The sequence below is a fragment of the Pempheris klunzingeri genome, chromosome 17 (assembly GCF_042242105.1).
Source record: "Pempheris klunzingeri isolate RE-2024b chromosome 17, fPemKlu1.hap1, whole genome shotgun sequence".
NCBI classification, from domain to species: Eukaryota; Metazoa; Chordata; class Actinopteri; order Acropomatiformes; family Pempheridae; genus Pempheris; species Pempheris klunzingeri.
In genome coordinates, this window is record NC_092028.1 from 15475229 (window position 1) to 15493204 (window position 17976).

A 17976-nucleotide genomic window follows, 5' to 3' on the forward strand; every position below is an offset into this window, starting at 1 on the left:
AAAGGTCCTGTCATGAATCCGAGTAACAGCACAAGGTGCGGACGGTGACGTGACGGCGTGGGCGCCCCTGGGTGGGAAATACATGCGTGATGCTGCGCCGTCCCGCCTCGCCGTGCGGCCCGCAGGCTGGCACCGCGCATGTGCCAACGTGAAGGCTGACGACGCCGTCAACACCTTGTTTGTTTTCTGAGCTACATCTGAACAAAGGCCTGCCCCTTTTCATGAGGATTTCTCTACCGCCATCGTTACTTTACGTGTAATCACGATTACTAAATCGGATTACGGTACTTTTATTGTATTTCAAGACGTCGATAACAGCTGAGGAAGCGTCCGAAATGGATGTGGATCCCAATGAATCCTGCGGCGAGATTAAATCGGCCATGCACACTTGGCGTTATCGCCACCATTTCACGTACAAGGCAGATCAGGGGAAAAATATCATCGTCCAGTGTAATCTATGTCTGCCGAGGGTTAATCTGCTCTCCACGTCGAAAACCTCAACATCCAACCTAAAGAAGCATTTAGACGTAAGTGGCAGAAAGTAATGTCCCTCTTCTGATCTTCCGTCCCCGCCAGGTTAATGTTTGAAAGAGTCAATGAATGAATAGCTACCCTCGTGATTAATAACGTTACATTGTAGCTGCATGCTGATTACCAGCTCACAGCGCTGCAGGCTCTTTATGTTCAACTTCGATGAACAAAACAACATTTACTACACATAAGTGCCATTGAAGTGCTGTTTCTGAGTTCTGTCATTGCAGCGGAAGTTTGCAAACTAAGCCAGAGCATTTAAAAAAAAAAAAAAAAAAAAAAAAAAAAAAAATGGCACGCCTTCAACAACTAACAAGAAGCCTTGTTGGTGTTTTTGTCTTCCAGAGAACACATTTGGGCTGTGAAGCCAGGCCTGATGCCAAGAGGGGAAGGAAGAAAGAAGAGCACAATGGTGAGGAAAGTAGACACTGCCAACTCAAAAAACTCAAAGCAGAAATCATCTCCAAATGCATGACCCAAGCAAAGACTGATGATCTTATTTTCAACTTCATTGTGGAAGATTGCCAGTCATTTTACGTGCTAGAGCAGCCCGGCTTCAGGAAGCTGATTGCGGGCTTAACAGAAGGGCTGAAGTCCATGGACAGGGTGACCTTGTTTACGAAGGTGGACCAGGGTTTCTCCAGGATGCGGGAGGATCTGGTGGCCAAACTCAGCAGCATCCAGTATGTGTGCACCACGGCGGACATCTGGACAGCCAACAACAGAAGCTTCTTCGGCATGACCTGTCACTGGATCGACACCTGCTCGCTGGAGAGGAAATCTGCTGCCCTGGGGTTCGCGCGGCTGCAGGGCAGAATCACGTACGACTCCATTGCTGGACGGATACACGACATCCATGTGGCTTACAATATCGAAAGCAAAGTTCAGACCACGGTCACTGACAACGGCAGCCCCTTTATGAGCGTGTTCAAAGAGTTTGCAGTGGACAGCACGGAAAGTGACGATGACATTGGGTTCTATGAGAATGTGGGCGCCGTCCTGGAGGGCGAGCCGGAGCAGGACATGCTTTTGTTTCTTCCCACTGTGCAGCGCTGTGCATCACACACCCTGGAGCTCATTGTCACTGAGGACTTTTGGCAGGCTGTGTCACAGGGGCCCATGTGCCAGCTGCATTACAGTGCAATGGCCAAGGTGTACGCCATATGGAGCAAATGCCACCATCTCCAGGTGGGCATGGATGCGGCGGAGGAGATAGGAAAGATGGCGCTTGTGGTGCCTGCTGTCATACGTTGGAACGTGGAGTACTGTGCTGTTCAGAAGATCGTCTCCCTCAGCGAGCGGGAGCTGACAGAGCTGTGTGCACGCCTGGAGGTCCCGCGCATGCAGCCGGAGGAGATGGCCTTCCTCAAAGAATACGTGACTGTGTTCCACCCGCTTGCTTTTGCACTTGAACTTTTCCAAGCGGAGCAGAAATGTTACCTGGGTCTGGTCATCCCAACAGTACTCAGCCTGAAGAACAAGCTAAATGAGCAGAAAGATTCGGCAAATTACTTAGGTGACGTCATCAACGCCATTGTAATGGCTGTTGACGTGCGGTTCCAGGAGCTGTTCTCCAGCACAGAGGCCAAGATTGCAACGGCAACGACTCCTCAGTTCCGTTTGTGGTGGATGGCCGCCTCTGAGAGGGAGGAGATGTGCGCCCTGCTGGCGACAGAGGCATCTCAGATTGATCCGTGTAACTTAACAGTGGCGAACACCAGCCGCAATTTGTCGACCACAACCATTGAATCTGAGGATGATTTCTTCAGCTACGGGCCCGTGAAGCCCGCCATTCAGATCCAGCAGCGGGGAGTGATGGAGGAGATCCGCAAGTACTTTGAAGGAACGGGGAAGAGCCTCGAGTGCCTGCAGGACTTCCCCAGGGTGAAGCAGCTTTTCCTAAAATACAACACCACCCTGCCATCCACGGCCCCTGTCCAGCGTCTTTTCAGTCAGAAAGGCAACCTGGTCACCTCACAGAGAAATTTTCTGACTGACGACTACTTCGAACGCATTCAGCTTTTGAGATACAACAGCAACGTGTGCACTTCGGTCACTGAGTAAACACATTTCCAGTGACCCCCTCTCTCTCTCTCTCTCTCTCTCTCTCTCTCTCTCTCTCTCTCTCTCTCTCTCTCTCTCTCTCTCTCTCTCTCTCTCTCTCTCTCTCTCTCTCTCTCAGCCTTTTAATTGATGCAGAATCAAACCACATTGTGCTAAAATCATCACAGAAGAGCCCTGAGTAATATCTCATTTCAGACAATTTAGCCCAGATGTGTCCTCTGTTTTCTAATATTCCACCCCCCCCCCTACCTGTTTTGACAGCATATATCTCCCACTCCTGAATGGCCTAATGAAAATATCTAATTGACAATCATGGACAATGGCATTCAAGGACAGAATATACTGACAAAAGCATCGTACTATCTGTGCTATTGTTGTGATTTGAAGTAGCCACAGGGTTAAACTGAAGTGATTTTGTTTTTAAGTTAAGCTAGTTTGGTTTTTTTTCTACAGCTGTGCAATGAGAATGCATCTCCTGTCTGTAAGTTTTATATCATATATAAAGAGACAAGGAAAGAGCATTTTCTTCCTTTTGTCTGTGTCTCGCCTTTTTTTACCCAAAAAATAATTAGATTAGCGATGGGATTGGAGAGGCCGCCTTATTTGCATGCAGACCCGACTGCGTCAACCCCTACTGATCACCGTTTCCAAGAAGCCTATCTGTGCGGATGAGGAAGACACAGAGCGTGCAAACACCAAAACTCCAGTGCTGCAGAGTCTCGAGTGTGTTCCTCGCCATGCGCCCAGATGTCAGTATGGAGTTTTCATCTCGTCAGGCAGCTGCCTGGAGACCAACAGGAGGCTGTCAGAGCATACAAACACACACTCAAACACAGGATGTGTCTGGACCCGAGCTGTCGAAAAACATGACACCTCTGAAGATGCAAAACCAACCCCAAGAGAGAATGAAGAGCCCTGGGACTTGCTTTTTCTACTTTTCGACATCATTTCACGTATGACTCTCTCTACGTATGTATATATTCAGTTGTTTTTTTTTATGACTCTGCCTGCAGCAGCCAGAGAGACGCGGGCTGCTCTCGCTGCTCCAAAGTGTATCCTGCTAGAGAGACGGGGTGTTGGTGATTTTATTCAACATCAGCTGATAGGGAAGAAAACGACCGCTTGAACAACTGATTCCTGAGAAAGAACACAGTAAATGTGTGTAGCTATAGGATTGCTGCAGAAAATAGAACAGTCGTGTTACAACAGAAAACAATACAATGCTTTTTAAAAAGAAAGTTGCACAATGCTCAACAGGTTTAGGGGTGGGGGGGGTAGAGTAAACTGATAAAGAAATTGGGAAGTGCAGTTTGGTGTTAAGACAAAAAACCTGCATAATTATATTACTCATGCACAAAAATTAACTGCGGGATGACTAATACAAATATGAAGTTAAAAGTTTTACAGCTTTGAAAATGAGAAGAACATTTCTTCCTCATTATCTTTAAGTATTCATTAGCTTCCATAATACTACAATTAGAACATGTTGAAAATATGTTCTTTCTATGGGCTTTGTACCAGAGCTTTTTCCAGTATTTACACATTAATTGAGGATCAGACTCTACTCAGTGTCACATTTAAAACTACCACTCTCTGCTCCCCAACAGCAATTACTGCTGCAGCAACTGTGCACACTGCAACAATAATTCAAGACCAATCTCACTCAACTATCAACCATACTGGTTCTAAAGATGTTAAATCAGTCATCACACGTGCCTCCGTGCATGTGGCGTACTTTAATACGCTGTCTTGTGCTACGTCTCCAGGACAACCTGAAAACTAAGGCGACGTGTTGGTCAACACAAAGGTGCCTTAATGCGCAGACATCAGTTTCACATCAGTGAAAGGGTTTCTCTTCCACCTCGGGGAGGGAATCTGACCGCTCTTTTGGATAAACAAGTTAGAAACACTGAAGCCAAATCCTAAAAGAGGACTTCCCCCTCAGTGTAATCGTATAATTTGTATGCGACTGCCTCAGGCCATTTGCTTTTTTTTCCCCCACTGTGCCCTCCCCTTTTATATATGTTGGTACAGGTGGGGCCCACATCTAATAGTTCTGGATCCTTCCAATATTTGGCCAATGTTGATTAGCCTGCTGAAGTTGATCCTACTTAGCAAACTTCACATTCAACATTTTCTTCAGTAAAAATTCAACAGTGGGCTGAGGTGCAGCTCTGTGTGGCTCTGGACAGGATCAGCAGCTGAATGAGGTTAATGAATGATAATATGTTTGGAAATGATCTTCGATTCCTACGTGACAATCCTGCCACCTGTTGGACACAGAGGTGCACCTCAGTAAATGCCACTTTACAGGAGGAAGTTTGTGTTTAACCAAATTTCAGTGGAATAAAACAAACCCCGGGCACCAGTTCAAAGTTTGATCCAAAGTGGAAGTTTTAATGACTTCAGAAAAACAAACGGTACAAAGTATCACTTTTGAAAACGCCCAGTAATACCTGTCACCACACATTAACACACACATTTAGAGCAGGGTCTTGTTAGGCACAAAGTGGGTCGAAGGTGTACAGTGTGTGTTAGACTAACCGTTTCTGTCAGTACCTTTGATTTCATCCATCACCAAGCCCTTGTCTTTACAGTCCTCTCATGCTTCCTCCCTTGCAAAAATAGCCGTAGAATCTCTTTAGGTAAAAGCAGCATGGCAGAGAGAAATACTTAAGTTACATTAACCGTCAACCATATTGCCTCTATAGAGTCTTTATCAGGTCAGTTATATACTACAGTAAGGAGGGAAGCATTAGAAGGTTTTCCAGACATGGCTGGTATAGCTTAATATTCTAATGCCCTTCTCTCACTTTGCTTAGGTGAGACACCCTTCTGGTGTCTGGTCCCGGGAAAGCCTCAGTCACTGCAGAAGTAGCTTGGCAGGGCTGAAGTGACCCAGGTTCTCGCAGGACTTGATCCAGCGCTGGACATGAGTGGGAGCAGAGGGGGCCGAGCCGCTTTGTAGCAGGCAGCAGTAGCCGGCAATGTCGGCTAGGGAGAACTCCGGCCCGGCCAGCCAGGCGCTGCGGCCCAGAGCGGAGTTGAGGGCGCGCAGAACAGTGGCCTGCTCCTTGGCACTGCCCTCTGCCAGCTGGAAGAAAGCAATGTCCACCCAGCTGTCCACCAGTGTGGCGAGGGCAGGGTCACTGGGGTAGGGAGCCAGCAGCTTGAAGAGGAAGCGCGCCACGTTGGCCTCACCCTCGATGGGACACATGTTCTGGACACTGAACTTCATCTGCAGTTTGGGGACTGGGAACGGGACAAAGGATAAACATGTCTCATGGTAAACGAGGGCTCAGGCAGATCATGACAGTAAGGTAATTATTAATAACATGAATAAAAAGATGTTTAGAAATGGCACTCCTAAAACAAATTGACCTGTTACATATGTGTACATGACACATCTAGTTAGTGTACATTTAATTTTATTTTCTTTAATAATTTTTGTCACATTAAAAGGTTGCAGCATGAAAAAACAGCTCAGCCCCTACTCAAAAGGCTTCATGCCTAATTACAGTTGTTATTGTTTGTTGTAATTACTTTGGCAGGGTGATAGGTGGTGTAATTAGGTTTATAATCTTAGAAAAACAATAGCAAAACACCTACACACTTTCACAAGAAATCACATCCAAATTAAACAGCATAGCTGTTGTTTATCAGGACTGGTATGGCAATGATACAGTATTATATAACAAGGATATACTATTGTTTTCCTTCTGTTTTGTGCTTTGTGTATGTGATTGTTGCACAGCAACACAAACATCTTTAATGCGCTCCTTATTGCCGTATTTTTTTTTTCTAACACATGCTGCCTCTGTCACTGTGCCTTACCATCTTTCCATATGAGGGTGAAGCCCAGCTGGAACATCTGGCGGGCATAGCTATCTGCATGGCGTGGACCGAGGCAGGACAGGAGCTGTTGCGGCACACTGGCGACTGAAGAGTGGACGTGGACGGTGGAGAGCACCCGATAGCGCTGACACAGCAGGCTGTGGAGCACCAGCAGGGTCGTGGGCGGCTGTGCCGGGTTAGCGTTTATGACGATGTCACGGAGAGCACCGAGGTCCTTGTGACATAAACAGGTAAAACAGGTAAATGCATGCAGCCTCCAAAATAAATTAAGCATCACAGTATTTGCCTACGGTAACAACCACAATACTGGCTGCACAAACAGGCGGTCCACACCCTCATATCTGCCTCAAGACAGATTCCAATACAAGCAGGTTTTGCATGTTAGTATAGTATTTATAACTCTTTTTATAAGGCGTTTATGATGGGACTGCCATTGCCGCAGAGAAAATACAGTAGAAGTGTGTCAGTTGCAGGAAATACAAGCATAACGATAAATTGTAGCATCACTTATAAAAACAGTCTCCAGTTATGCTAACGCCCGAACACAGAGCACACTAGCACTACTCCAAGTTTCTCACCTTGCCCAGTAGTGAGTCCAGGTCTGTGGCACCTCTGAAGGTTGTGGAGCTGGAGCTTTGGCAGGAGAGGCTGCTGCTGACTGTCAGGTCCAGATCGGCGTCCGGGGTGGTCACCGTCTTGGCCAGGCCCTCCACGGCTGCTTTCAGCTCGTACAGTTTTCTCATGATCTCATCCTGCCGCGCCTCCAGAGCTTTGACTGCTGGCTCCACCTCGCCATTCTGGGGGAGACGAGACAAGAGAGAGTCGCTTAGTTTGGCTGAAACCACCAGTAACCAACAGTCCCAATTTGAGCACAGTCCTGCAGAAGTTTTACAACATGGATGTAAGCTGGTGTCCCTACCTTTAATTGTCCTTGCACATGTAACACACATATTTAACATATCCTCAGTCTTGTGATAAACTTAACCGATATACACACACACACAGACAAGAATCAAAGAAAGGAATCTCATGAGGGAATTTTGAAGACTAGACTTTAAGTAGATAAGGGTTCAGTCCTGTACCATCAGATTAGGTTATATACTGTTAAGATGTGCCACAACAACTACCCAAGATGGAAATCAGCACTACACACTTTACTGCAAAGCTGGAGGAAGAATTCAGATAATTTAGCAGAAGCAGCGATATCACACTATAGAAAAGTCTTCATTTCTAAAGCACTGCAGTACACCATGATGTGCACATGAGGGATTATTCATAATGAATAGTTAAGGTGGAGACAATCTACTCTAACGGTGTCACCATTTTATATCGTTTGACAGTCTATAAATATGGAAGAGTGAAGACGTGTAGTGATTGTTGCATCAGCCAGGAGTGTGATTACTCATTGTACTGACATGCTGAGTTAGCTTGTCGGCTAGCTTGGCTAAAGACAGCTAATGGTAACGCACCTTGGGAGATGCGTGCATTAGTCCGCGAGGAATAAAAAGAACAACTGGAAACAACGACAACAGAGCACAAACTAACCAGTTGAGGAAAAAAATCAACCTTGTTCAGATGAAATTTGTTAACAGTTACCTGAAGCGCGTGCTCAGAGGTGCAGCTGTTCCCCTGCTGCGCGTGGACATTTGGTAACTTGTACATGCAGGTGGGCAAATCTGTCTTTATGTGACCCCCACAGATGGGCTTTACCTGGTACATGGGCATGGCGGAGGACAGTCAGACACAAACAGTTAAAAACGAAAATGCCGGACACAGATGCCGTCCTCTGGCGAGGCTCTGGGATGTTGACAGGCAGCAGCAGCGGCTACCGGCGACTTCCGGTCACATGGGAAGGAGGCCGCAGTAACGTCACATCCGGTGACAAGAGCAGCCGAATGAATGGGACACGGTGGTGGGAGGTTTAATGCGTTAGTTTGGGGTCATTTAGGTTAATGTACTGTTTTAGTATTCACACGGTGGCGTTAGAAGCACCCAGATTTATTTGTGTTTTAGTTACACGCCACCTCTGCCACCCTCCTCCCTGCACGTGTCACCCTGAGGGCACTAGAGGACGCCACGAGATCATTTCTCACATCCCATCTCTGCAGGAGGGCAGCAGCTCAGCTATTAGTGATGGACTGATGATGCTGCAAACTAATGTTTGGCTTAAGGCAAGGCAACTTTATTTATAGAGCACATTTCTACAGCAAAACTCAATGTGCTTTACATTTTTTTAAAAAGTAGACAAACATTTTTTTTTAAATAAACTGAAATAAAAAACAAGCATTTTAAAGACAAAAGACATCAAGTCAAAGATACTCCCAATACCAACACCCCAACCACACACACATAGACACACTAAAACTGCCTAAGAGAAGCGGAAGGGTTTAAGTTTAGTTTTAAATGTTGATATATTTTATTCATGCAGACCATTCCACAGGACAGGCACGCAGTAACTAAAGGCACCTTTCTCAGCTCCTGATCTTCTGGGAACAACCAGAAAGCCACACTCTGAGGACCTGAGGTGTCTGATGGGGATGTAGTCAGTGAGTACAACAACGATCAATAAAGCAATTCTCTCAGTATAAAGCTCAATTTATTATATTATTTTCATTGTGATCTGTACTAGCTTCAGCAGTGAGCGTTCAATTAAATGTTATCTCAAAGTGTACGTTATGCAGATATTTCATAGTTTGAAGACACATTTCAAAGCTGCTTAACTTATCTGGACACATTTGGACTCAAAACCAAGCTTTTGTTGTGTTTGTGATCTGATTCAACATCATGTGCATTTCAGTTTCTAATCAACAATAAACTTGGAAATGAACCCTAAAAAAAGTGACTCTAAACCCTGAAAAAGTAAACCCTAAAGAATACTAGCCACATTTTAGTATTAGGAGGAACTCATCTCATGTTATGAATGAAATGTAATTTTTAAATCACATACTACAAATAATGCAGCAAGGTATAAAAATGTTTGATCCAAACTCGCTAAAATGCTTAAAAAATAGCAAAGTCGTCTGCTCCAACAAGTCTTATAGTGGGGGTGCTGCTGCTCCACCTGCTCAGGAGCTTACATGCAAAAGTCTGCTTGATAAGGTGACTTTTGCTGGCAAATGAAGTGAGGGCTCTGGGTGCAGGCAATATGGTTCGTGTGCTCATGTATATTACATATACACGCATTAGAATGTCTGTATTATAATGATACAACATTGGCAAGGTTTCCCTTTAAGAGGAGTCAGCAGTGCTGTCACCTTTAGTGACACCTTCTCAGCTTCAGAGAGGCATTAGGACCAATACAGGTCTGTTTTGATTTTTTTTCTTGGCCGACATCTCTGTGAATATCAGTCGACCTACTACACCAAGTCTTAGCGCTAACAATCACAAGTAATCTTTTGACTCCTGGCAACACAATCCTTGACCAGGAAGCAATCGAAGAGGCTGTGACTTTGCCCGATACCGGTTTCTCGTTTGACATGTCCCCCCCGCGCTCCCCTTCCTCTCTGTCACCTCTCTGTCACTTCAGTCAGTTCAGCACTGTTTCACACTTGAGCCGCATCCTCTCCTCTTCAGCGAGGCTACAAGACACGCAGCGAGAGAGGTTTAATGAAAATGCACAATTGAGTTTGATGTTCCAACAGCTTGTTAACCCTGAATAATTCACTGTTAACTGAAGTCTGGCGAGAGAGAGGGAAGGAGGAGGGGTGGGGGGCTGGCAGGTCTGCTGAGGTAATAGTGGGATCTGATGGCCAGACTAAGACCTGAGCGAGAAACTGAGACTACGGAGGGAGCTGAAACCTGACAGTTCACTGTAGTTCTTTAAATCATGTAGGAACAAGGGACATGGAGTCTCTCAGGCATTAAGAAGCTTGTGTGTAGGATGTGGGGTGACATAGGCCTTGTAGGTGCTTTTGTACTCAGATACACTCTTACTCTTACTGGGTCACTGGCAAAGATAAACTGTGTGTGAACTGATAGACGGAAATGGATACTTGGCTTAGAGTTTCTTATGGTGCCTCCACCATTATTCCAAAGGAATAATTGGACATTTAGGGAAATATGCTTTCGCTCTCTAACAAAGACTCAGATGAGAACATCTATCTGTTCATTAAATATAAGACTAGAGCAAGAAGCTCATTAGCTTAGCTGAGCCCAAAGAAGACAGAAGGAAGACAAAGAAGGAGATTATATTTATTTATCCTACAACTTGTAAAGTATACTATTCAAAAGGTGATGAGACAATGCAGGTGCATCAATGCAAAATAAAACATATGACTTTAACAGCAGTAATTGTAGCGTTTGCTGATGAAAATGCTCGTAAACTATTATCATAAACTACATTTGAAATGGAGACACTTGTAGGTAATGTCTGTTTCTGAATGCACCGAGCTCATGAACGTTCATTTTAGCTGACTCTATGTATGTATCTACTTGTTGTCAAATGTTGTAAGACGTTCACAGACCGCACTCCACCTAGACACAAACATTATTTAGTCGTCCTCTCCAACCAGACAGTTTGCCTCCATTATTCAGCCGGTCAAAGTAAATTTGTCCTGAATGACTCTCGCCATCTTATCTGATTGTGCCTTCTCATTTGGAAAAGTCCGCAAAGTGTCAGTCTACGTCTCCACGACAGCCATTACTCAGTGTTAGGAGGAGTCAGCACATGTAACAGCTGCTCAGGGGTTTAAGAGAGGTGTGGCTTTTAGTTCAAATTGCAAACTTGCATTAATAGACACAGCTCAATGTATGTATGTAAGTATATGTAAGTATATATATATATAAAACCTATCAATTAGTGGATATGCAAACAAAAGGCTCAAGCCAGGGTGGAAATAGATTTCGAGAAATCGCCTTCCATGAATACCCTGTGTGTATCGGGGATGGCCATTGATATGTGCATGGCCTATCATTCATTAATGAAGGGAAGCCGCACGCAGACATCATAAGTGGAGGCTCAGTACTAATGCTTGTTGGGGAACAGAGGCAGTGCTGTCATCCCCTGCATTATGGATAGAGTTCCTGCGTAGAGCTCACAAAGCCCATTCAGTCATCCTAACACGCCAGTTAAATCTTTTACGACGTTCCTCCCCGTTCAGACTATCAGGTAGCAACATCCCTGATACCTCCAGGCTCCAAAAGAGTGGGAATGAGTGAAAATATGGCCACCGTTTGCCACAGCAGACACTGGGTGCACAGCAGACGTCCGAGTGGTTCAGCTTCCCATTACCTCGTTTGCTTGAGCACTTCGGTTTGTTATCAGTTGAAGATGGGGTGCACATTAAAGTTTCACACAGCCTTAATCAGTAAGGTGAGCCTGACACTCCTTTCTTGATATGAGTTTTTGGTGACAATGAAGCGAGGGCATCAATTATTGAAGTGCCAAGCAGACAAGCCGGCTAGGCCTATGTGTCCATCCTAAAGCGCCCAGCCAGATGAGTTTTATGGTACAGTTTTAGACATCGCACAGGATGTTTTGACGTAAAAGTTAAGCTGAGGTAGGTTTGCTTGAGCACTTAATAGTTAATCATTTGTTTGTTACCGAATGCGGCATCCTAACATTTCAAGGTGACTACTGCTGCTACTAGTACTACTACTACCGCAGATACTATGACCTTTCCCACTAAATTCAGCCCCATAAACGTTTTCATGCACTGCTCTCTTAATTCCCTTAATGCTTAGAATAAAAACCTACACCCTTATTGGTCATATGCAATACATTCAACAAATGATAGGATACGGAATATTTCTAATCCCGAAAATGTATTTATTTCTCATGGCATGATCCCTTCTTAGTACCTCAGAAATTACATTTTGGAAGTACGTGATTTACCAAATTGTCAAATCATGAAATAAACCACAGAAAATGCGAGCAGTTGGATTTTTTTTTCATCAACAGAATAAAACATACAAAGGAATGTTGCTTTAAACTTACATGTTTCATCACCATTGCTCTTTAAACTCTTAGAATAGATAATAGAGCTATCTTTCACCATTATGGTGAAAAGAATATCAAGACCTCCCCAGTTTTCACTTTGTAGTCCTACAACGAGTGTTGTTTGTCATTTTTCCTCTCAGTGTCGGCCCAGCAGCACCATCATGGCCTGTCAGACCTGTGCTCTCCTAAAGAGAAACAGAGCTACAGCCTCTCTCTCTCTTTCCCTCCCTCTGCCCTTGAGTCCAGGTAATCTGCTTGTCACATTATCTTGTACTGCTGTCCCACAGCAGCACATCCAGCAGTCAGTGTCGACCTGTTGGCTCACATTTCCTTCCTGTTTACCACTCGCCTCCCCTGACCCGCAGGGGTCACGGCTCCATTGTGTGTCCCCTGGCTTGTGTTACCTACTGGCTTCCCCAACCTTGTCCTGCTTTCATCCATGTACCCCGCTTCCCACTCCCATTCTCACTCCTTCACCCCACGTCTGGAGGATCAGAAACTGATAACAGCAGATATAGATGCTTGATGAGCTAATCTGTGTCTGTCTGTGCATGTCCAGTGTTTTTGACTTGGTAGACAACATTTTGTCTGTAAATCTATTTGATCAACATGCTCATTTATTAATATTAGTAACAGTAATATTCAAGTTCAACTCACAATTCTTTTGCACAAACCATGCAACCGATAAAGGTTTGGTATCATGATCTCGACATTATTTCTGCTGCTATTTGCATTCTTCAATCTATTTTTTTATAATATAATTGTCTCTGACATGATCTGCTTCTGTTTTTCCCTCCCATTTCACTAAGAAACTCCATTAAAGACCAAGTTGTAACTTTGGTTCTCATTTCCCCACACCTAAAAAAATGGTGTGTCTGCGATGATGTATAGCATTGCTGCATACAAATAACCTGTTTGGCCTACATATGGTTCCTTAGAAGTTCTCTACTGGTTCTACATTTTAGTTTAGTTTAGTTGGATTAACATTTCCTGTTTGGTCTCACCTGTCTTCACTTCTGTCACTCCAGATCCTTTGCTCCGGGTCAGTCTGTCGTAGTTCACTGTTGGTTTCTGTTTGTGTCCTTTTGGTTACTCCTGAGTTTTTCTTACCTCAGGACCTCTGTACCTGCTCTTCCTGCCTGTTTGTGTTTGCTTGTAAGATATTTCCATATTAAAATCACTTAAGATCATCCTCGGCCTAAGGCTGCATTTGATCAATCCCCCTGGTTACCAGCTGTGACAGTTTTGTTAAATCTAAGACTCATCCTTGAGCAGACTGGTATCTAGACTATCTTAAACTGTAAGCATAGTAGAGCAATCCCAGCTGACACTGGGTGAGAGAGTCAGTCTCAGGACTGGTACATAGATGCTCACAATCACACCTACAAACAATTTAGAGACACCAATTAACCTGACAGGTATGTCTCTAGATTATTGGAGGAAGCCAGAAAACACGTACCATCACTTTAGAGTCTTCTCTTCACCCATACCAGAAGTACCAACTACAATTACCATTTTTGGTGTGAAGGATGAGGTTGTTGGAGGGTAAAACCACAAACAACAGACTTTTTGGCTCATTGCCAGAGGTTGGCAAGCTAACGGCCATCATTCTTAGGATGGGCTGTGGCTCTTGCACTCCACTCTTCCTCTTGTTCAATTTGGATTCTTACAGGTTTTTTTTTTTGCTTTGGACTTCAGCCGGACCTCTAGCAGCATCATTGATCATCATCACCACTCATCTGGTTGTCTTTGTGACAGCGTAAAACTGATTGGAAAGGCCGGGGAAAGGCTGAGAAGTTGTACATTTCTACTTTCAAATTAGCTCCTTAGAAATGTGATCAAATGTATTTGCTTATCAAAACAAGATGTTGATTTCTGGTATTTCTCTGTAGAAGAATGAACCAGGCTACAGCGCATTTATATTACAGTGGAATTCGTGTTGTGATAAAACACACACCACACACGGTGTGGGCCTGGCTGGAGAAGAAACACTCTTAAAGCCTCTATCATTACTCTATCATTACCACAGCACACCATCTGAATCAAGCAGCAATAGATATAACTACACATCCCGGAGTTGTGACCACGATCTCATGCTAATACTAGGGTATGCCCCATAGTTCTGAGCAGCAGGTGTCTGCTGTAATAGTCAGGTTCTCCCTGTAATATACAGGTAATGAAATGACACTGAGGTGGAACCACTGAAAGAACATGTGCTACTCTGTATTTTGGCGCCTCTAGTGGGTGGGTGAATAGTGAGGTAGTTGTTAATTTTAATCCCGTGAATCCTGTAAATGCAGAGAATGAAAAAGCTGTGTGCTATTTAAAGTATCTTGAAAGGGGGGGAAGCAGAGTTGTGAGACGGCCAGTCTTCTGTCTGAAAATTTGGGTGAGCGTAATAAAGTGATTCTTCTTCGCTACATCCTGAGCTGTCAAGGAGAGCTGGCAAGGCAATACATGTGATGCTGAGCATTCTCAGCTATAGCATTCTGCAGAGTTGGCATCTCTTACTGTGGATCTCACACATACATACACACTCACACTGATGCATAGTTACATCTACCCTGGTGTTCGTGTAAAGGTTTATATGTGCGTATTTGGGAATGTGTGTGTTTGCATACATGGCCGTCTGTGTGTGAGCTCATATTTGATTTTTGCAAATGCATTGGGTTTCCTGTGTGTGTGTTTGTGTATGGGTGTGTTGCCCTAGCCTGAGCAGTACCAAGGTTCAGCTGGGTTTATTTACAAAGCTGAGGTCAGGTGTCACTCGATCCAGCCGCGGTGACTCTCAGGTGGTCATCAAGGTCACCTCCTCTGCTTTTTCCCTGCACTAGCTCTACGACTCTGTAAACTCTCTCTCTCTCTCTCTCTCTTTCTCTCACTCACTCACTCACACACACACACACACACACACACACACGCATACCTGTACTGATTACACCTCAATCAGAAACTCTGTCTTTTCTGGGCATGTTTCACTTCCCATGTACCTGACACTGTTCAGTCTTATTTACGGCTGTGTTAGATATGAGTGAAGATTTAAGGAAACCATAGAACTGTAAAGAAAATAGCGTTTGTTTTTCTTTTGTGTGTAGGCGCACTGGGATCGATATAGACCACCTTGTGCATATGAAACATTTTCACACCCCTTTGACTACCGCATAATATTTTCTTCTTGTCATACCACCCAGTGCCAGTTCAAACCATGTCTGAGTAAAAGACATAAAAAGTACATTTGTACACGTACACTTGAATAGAAATAACTGAAAGAGCCATGGGACTTGGATTTTATTATTTTATTTTCTCAGTAACTTGGGAAATTGTACATTTATTTGGGAAATACAGCTTATGATCTGTCTAAAATGTATGAAAAAGAAAAAAAATCTAAAAACATGATGAGAATGTGTTTGTCTGTGGACCGGAGCAAGACTTGTAAAATAAAAAGAATCTAAAGGTTTTATCTAACTAGATGGAAAATGGATGACTAAAACTAAGTGAGCCCTTGAAGCAGTGGAATAGGGGCGGGTTGGAGGGGGGAGTCAGATCAAGTTGAAGAGGTGGAGTCCAGTTGTTTAGGACAAGACCATGGCCTGGAACTCTGTGGAGAAAAGAAACAGCATTAGTAAAATGTGACGCCTGAGTATTTACCTCTTCTGTGAACTGTCAACGTGACTCTAAAATATGTGTATTTTATTTAGTAACAATAAAGATTTGAAACCATTAGAGAGAGAGCTAACATTATGATGTGTCACACAATTTGTCTGTTAAATAAAACTAATTCACAAATCTAAAATCACAAATGGTCTTTAGAAACATCGTGCTGGTGTCGGTTTTGAGTGCCTGTAACCTTTTCTAGGAAAACAACAAATGTTCTCAATCTCCATTCTAATTGAAAATCACAAATGCCGTGGTTTTATAATCAGGCCTACAGGTATGCATTTCTTGTATTATGTGTGTATCAAATAAGCGAGGATCCTCTCACCATCTGCTCCAATCCGGCCATCACTGTCGTCATCGGCAGCACTTAGGAAGGCCTTGGTCTCCTTGTCTGTCAGAACGCGAGCCCCTGGAGTAAACCTCTGGAGGAAAAACCTGGCATACGTGGAGACACGCACAAAACTTGATGTCAGAGGTACTCCCCAGTCACAACTTAACATATAAAGATAACCACAAAGGCAGAAATCAGGAGCTAACACTGAGGTCCAGTCTGTCTGAATACAAAACGTATAAAATAATCTTTTAATTTACACAAGTAACATCATGTAAAATAATTAAAAGGGATGGTTTTTCAACTCAATTGTAGCTCTATTGAGTCGCTTGTTATTTCAGACAGTTATCAGGGTTTGTTGCTGCCGTACAGCCAAAGAACAACTGCTAGTGAGTAGACAGTCTCTTACAATGGTTATAATGTTAACAGTCCCGTCCCTTGAGTGTTGTTAAGACTTTTTGCAACTGTTGTGCTCTGAGGGTGGTACATTTAAAGGTGTGCAATGACTGTGCTGCTACTTAGATCCCTTTAGTGACCTTCTGTGTCATAAATTTCATGTCAGCCCTGAAAAGTTGGATAAGCTAATGATGGATGGGTGTCCCCCCTCACTGCATCCTTTCTCTTGTCAATATCATAAAAAGCCAAAATGTGATTATTTTCCAAGAAGATGTCTAATCTCTGCTCCACTGACTCTTCAGATCCTGAGCACCAAAAAACCGCTCACTCACTTGAGCTCTTCCTCCTCAACAAAACCACTGCCATCGTTGTCCAGGATCCCGAAAACCTTCTTCACATCCTGGGGGCTCTTCTTGGTGAGGCCACACAGCTGGAAAAACTTCTTGGGGCAGAAGGAGTCTGGTGCTGGAGGAGAACGTAGAGCAGAGTCAGGAACAGCACGAGGTAAATTTCGATATTTAGCATTAGTCTAACTAGAATAAACGCCAAATCGCTGGAATATCAGCAAGTCCTCAAACAATTTATGCCAGTCTAAATTGTGGAGACAAGATGACATTAGTTATGGGGTGCTGTCAAGTGTGACCGACTGTAAGGGACTTTCTTGTCTAGAGGAACATTATATCAGTCAGAGCTTTGAGAAGCAAACTTTGACTCCAGGTGATACAACTAAGAGGATCAAATCTGGACTTGTATCCAGCTGATGGTTCTAAAAATCACTTGATAAAACTTTAAGCCTGTGCCCTGCAAGTTATACTGTGCTTAACTTAGTAATGTCTTCCAATGAGCTATTACGTAGAGATAACTTGATGACTGCACACACAGTAGAAATACTGTATAGAATTTAAAAAGAGAGCAATAATGATATTGGGGGAAGACGATACCTTGGCAGTCCTTGATAGCACTGTCGATGGCATCAGCGGAAAGGATAGCTGAGAGCGACATTGTATTCCTGTACGAGGAACAACCATGGTGAATTATTAACATGCATAGACAGGTACAGCAGCAAACGCTCCAACTTGAAAGTGATGCAAAGCAAAAGGTGTCCAGGTAACAATACTAACACCAGGAAGTGAGAGCAGTAACTGGCCAAGAGAGAACAATACATTCAGGAGTCCTTAAAGCGCAATAAGTTCTTACGAAAGTC

General features: G+C 43.9%; 3 protein-coding genes across 4 annotated transcripts; 1 reads left to right on the forward strand and 2 right to left on the reverse strand.

Annotated features, from left to right (window-relative positions):
- Positions 1-265: 265 nt before the first annotated feature.
- Positions 266-2595, forward strand: zbedx (zinc finger BED-type containing X). Its single transcript, XM_070847462.1, has 2 exons — positions 266-527; positions 877-2595. The coding sequence occupies exons 1-2, from the start codon at positions 336-338 to the stop codon at positions 2593-2595; spliced, it is 1911 nt and encodes a 636-aa protein (XP_070703563.1). The 5' UTR covers positions 266-335.
- A 2369-nt stretch (positions 2596-4964) lies between these two features.
- Positions 4965-8283, reverse strand: aimp2 (aminoacyl tRNA synthetase complex interacting multifunctional protein 2). 2 transcript variants are annotated; one of them, XM_070848670.1, is made up of 4 exons: positions 8161-8283; positions 7029-7247; positions 6430-6664; positions 4965-5847 (listed from the first exon to the last, which is right to left on the reverse strand). In XM_070848670.1, exons 1-4 carry the CDS (start codon positions 8173-8175, stop codon positions 5459-5461), a joined length of 858 nt encoding a protein of 285 aa, XP_070704771.1. In that variant the 5' UTR covers positions 8176-8283; the 3' UTR covers positions 4965-5458. The 2 variants fall into 2 exon arrangements, with proteins under 2 accessions (XP_070704771.1, XP_070704770.1); XM_070848669.1 differs by having other exon boundaries at positions 8047-8283.
- A 7545-nt stretch (positions 8284-15828) lies between these two features.
- On the reverse strand, positions 15829-17776 carry pvalb8 (parvalbumin 8). The gene is made up of 4 exons (XM_070847434.1): positions 17714-17776; positions 17105-17237; positions 16371-16480; positions 15829-15986 (listed from the first exon to the last, which is right to left on the reverse strand). The coding sequence occupies exons 1-4, from the start codon at positions 17772-17774 to the stop codon at positions 15961-15963; spliced, it is 330 nt and encodes a 109-aa protein (XP_070703535.1). The 5' UTR covers positions 17775-17776; the 3' UTR covers positions 15829-15960.
- Positions 17777-17976: the final 200 nt, after the last annotated feature.

Coding starts and splice junctions, on each gene's coding strand:
- pvalb8 (XM_070847434.1), bottom strand. CDS start 17,774: ATGTCGCTCTCAGCTATCCTTTCCGCTGATGCCATCGACAGTGCTATC. Junction 16,481..17,104: donor GTTGAGGAGGAAGAGCTCAA/GTGAGTGAGCGG, acceptor CACGTATGCCAG/GTTTTTCCTCCAGAGGTTTA. Junction 15,987..16,370: donor TGGCCGGATTGGAGCAGATG/GTGAGAGGATCC, acceptor TTTTCTCCACAG/AGTTCCAGGCCATGGTCTTG.
- aimp2 (XM_070848669.1), bottom strand. CDS start 8,175: ATGCCCATGTACCAGGTAAAGCCCATCTGTGGGGGTCACATAAAGACA. Junction 7,248..8,046: donor CCTCTGAGCACGCGCTTCAG/GTAACTGTTAAC, acceptor CGTCTCCCCCAG/AATGGCGAGGTGGAGCCAGC. Junction 5,848..6,429: donor CACCCTCATATGGAAAGATG/GTAAGGCACAGT, acceptor TCCCGTTCCCAG/TCCCCAAACTGCAGATGAAG.
- zbedx (XM_070847462.1), top strand. CDS start 336: ATGGATGTGGATCCCAATGAATCCTGCGGCGAGATTAAATCGGCCATG. Junction 528..876: donor ACCTAAAGAAGCATTTAGAC/GTAAGTGGCAGA, acceptor TTTGTCTTCCAG/AGAACACATTTGGGCTGTGA.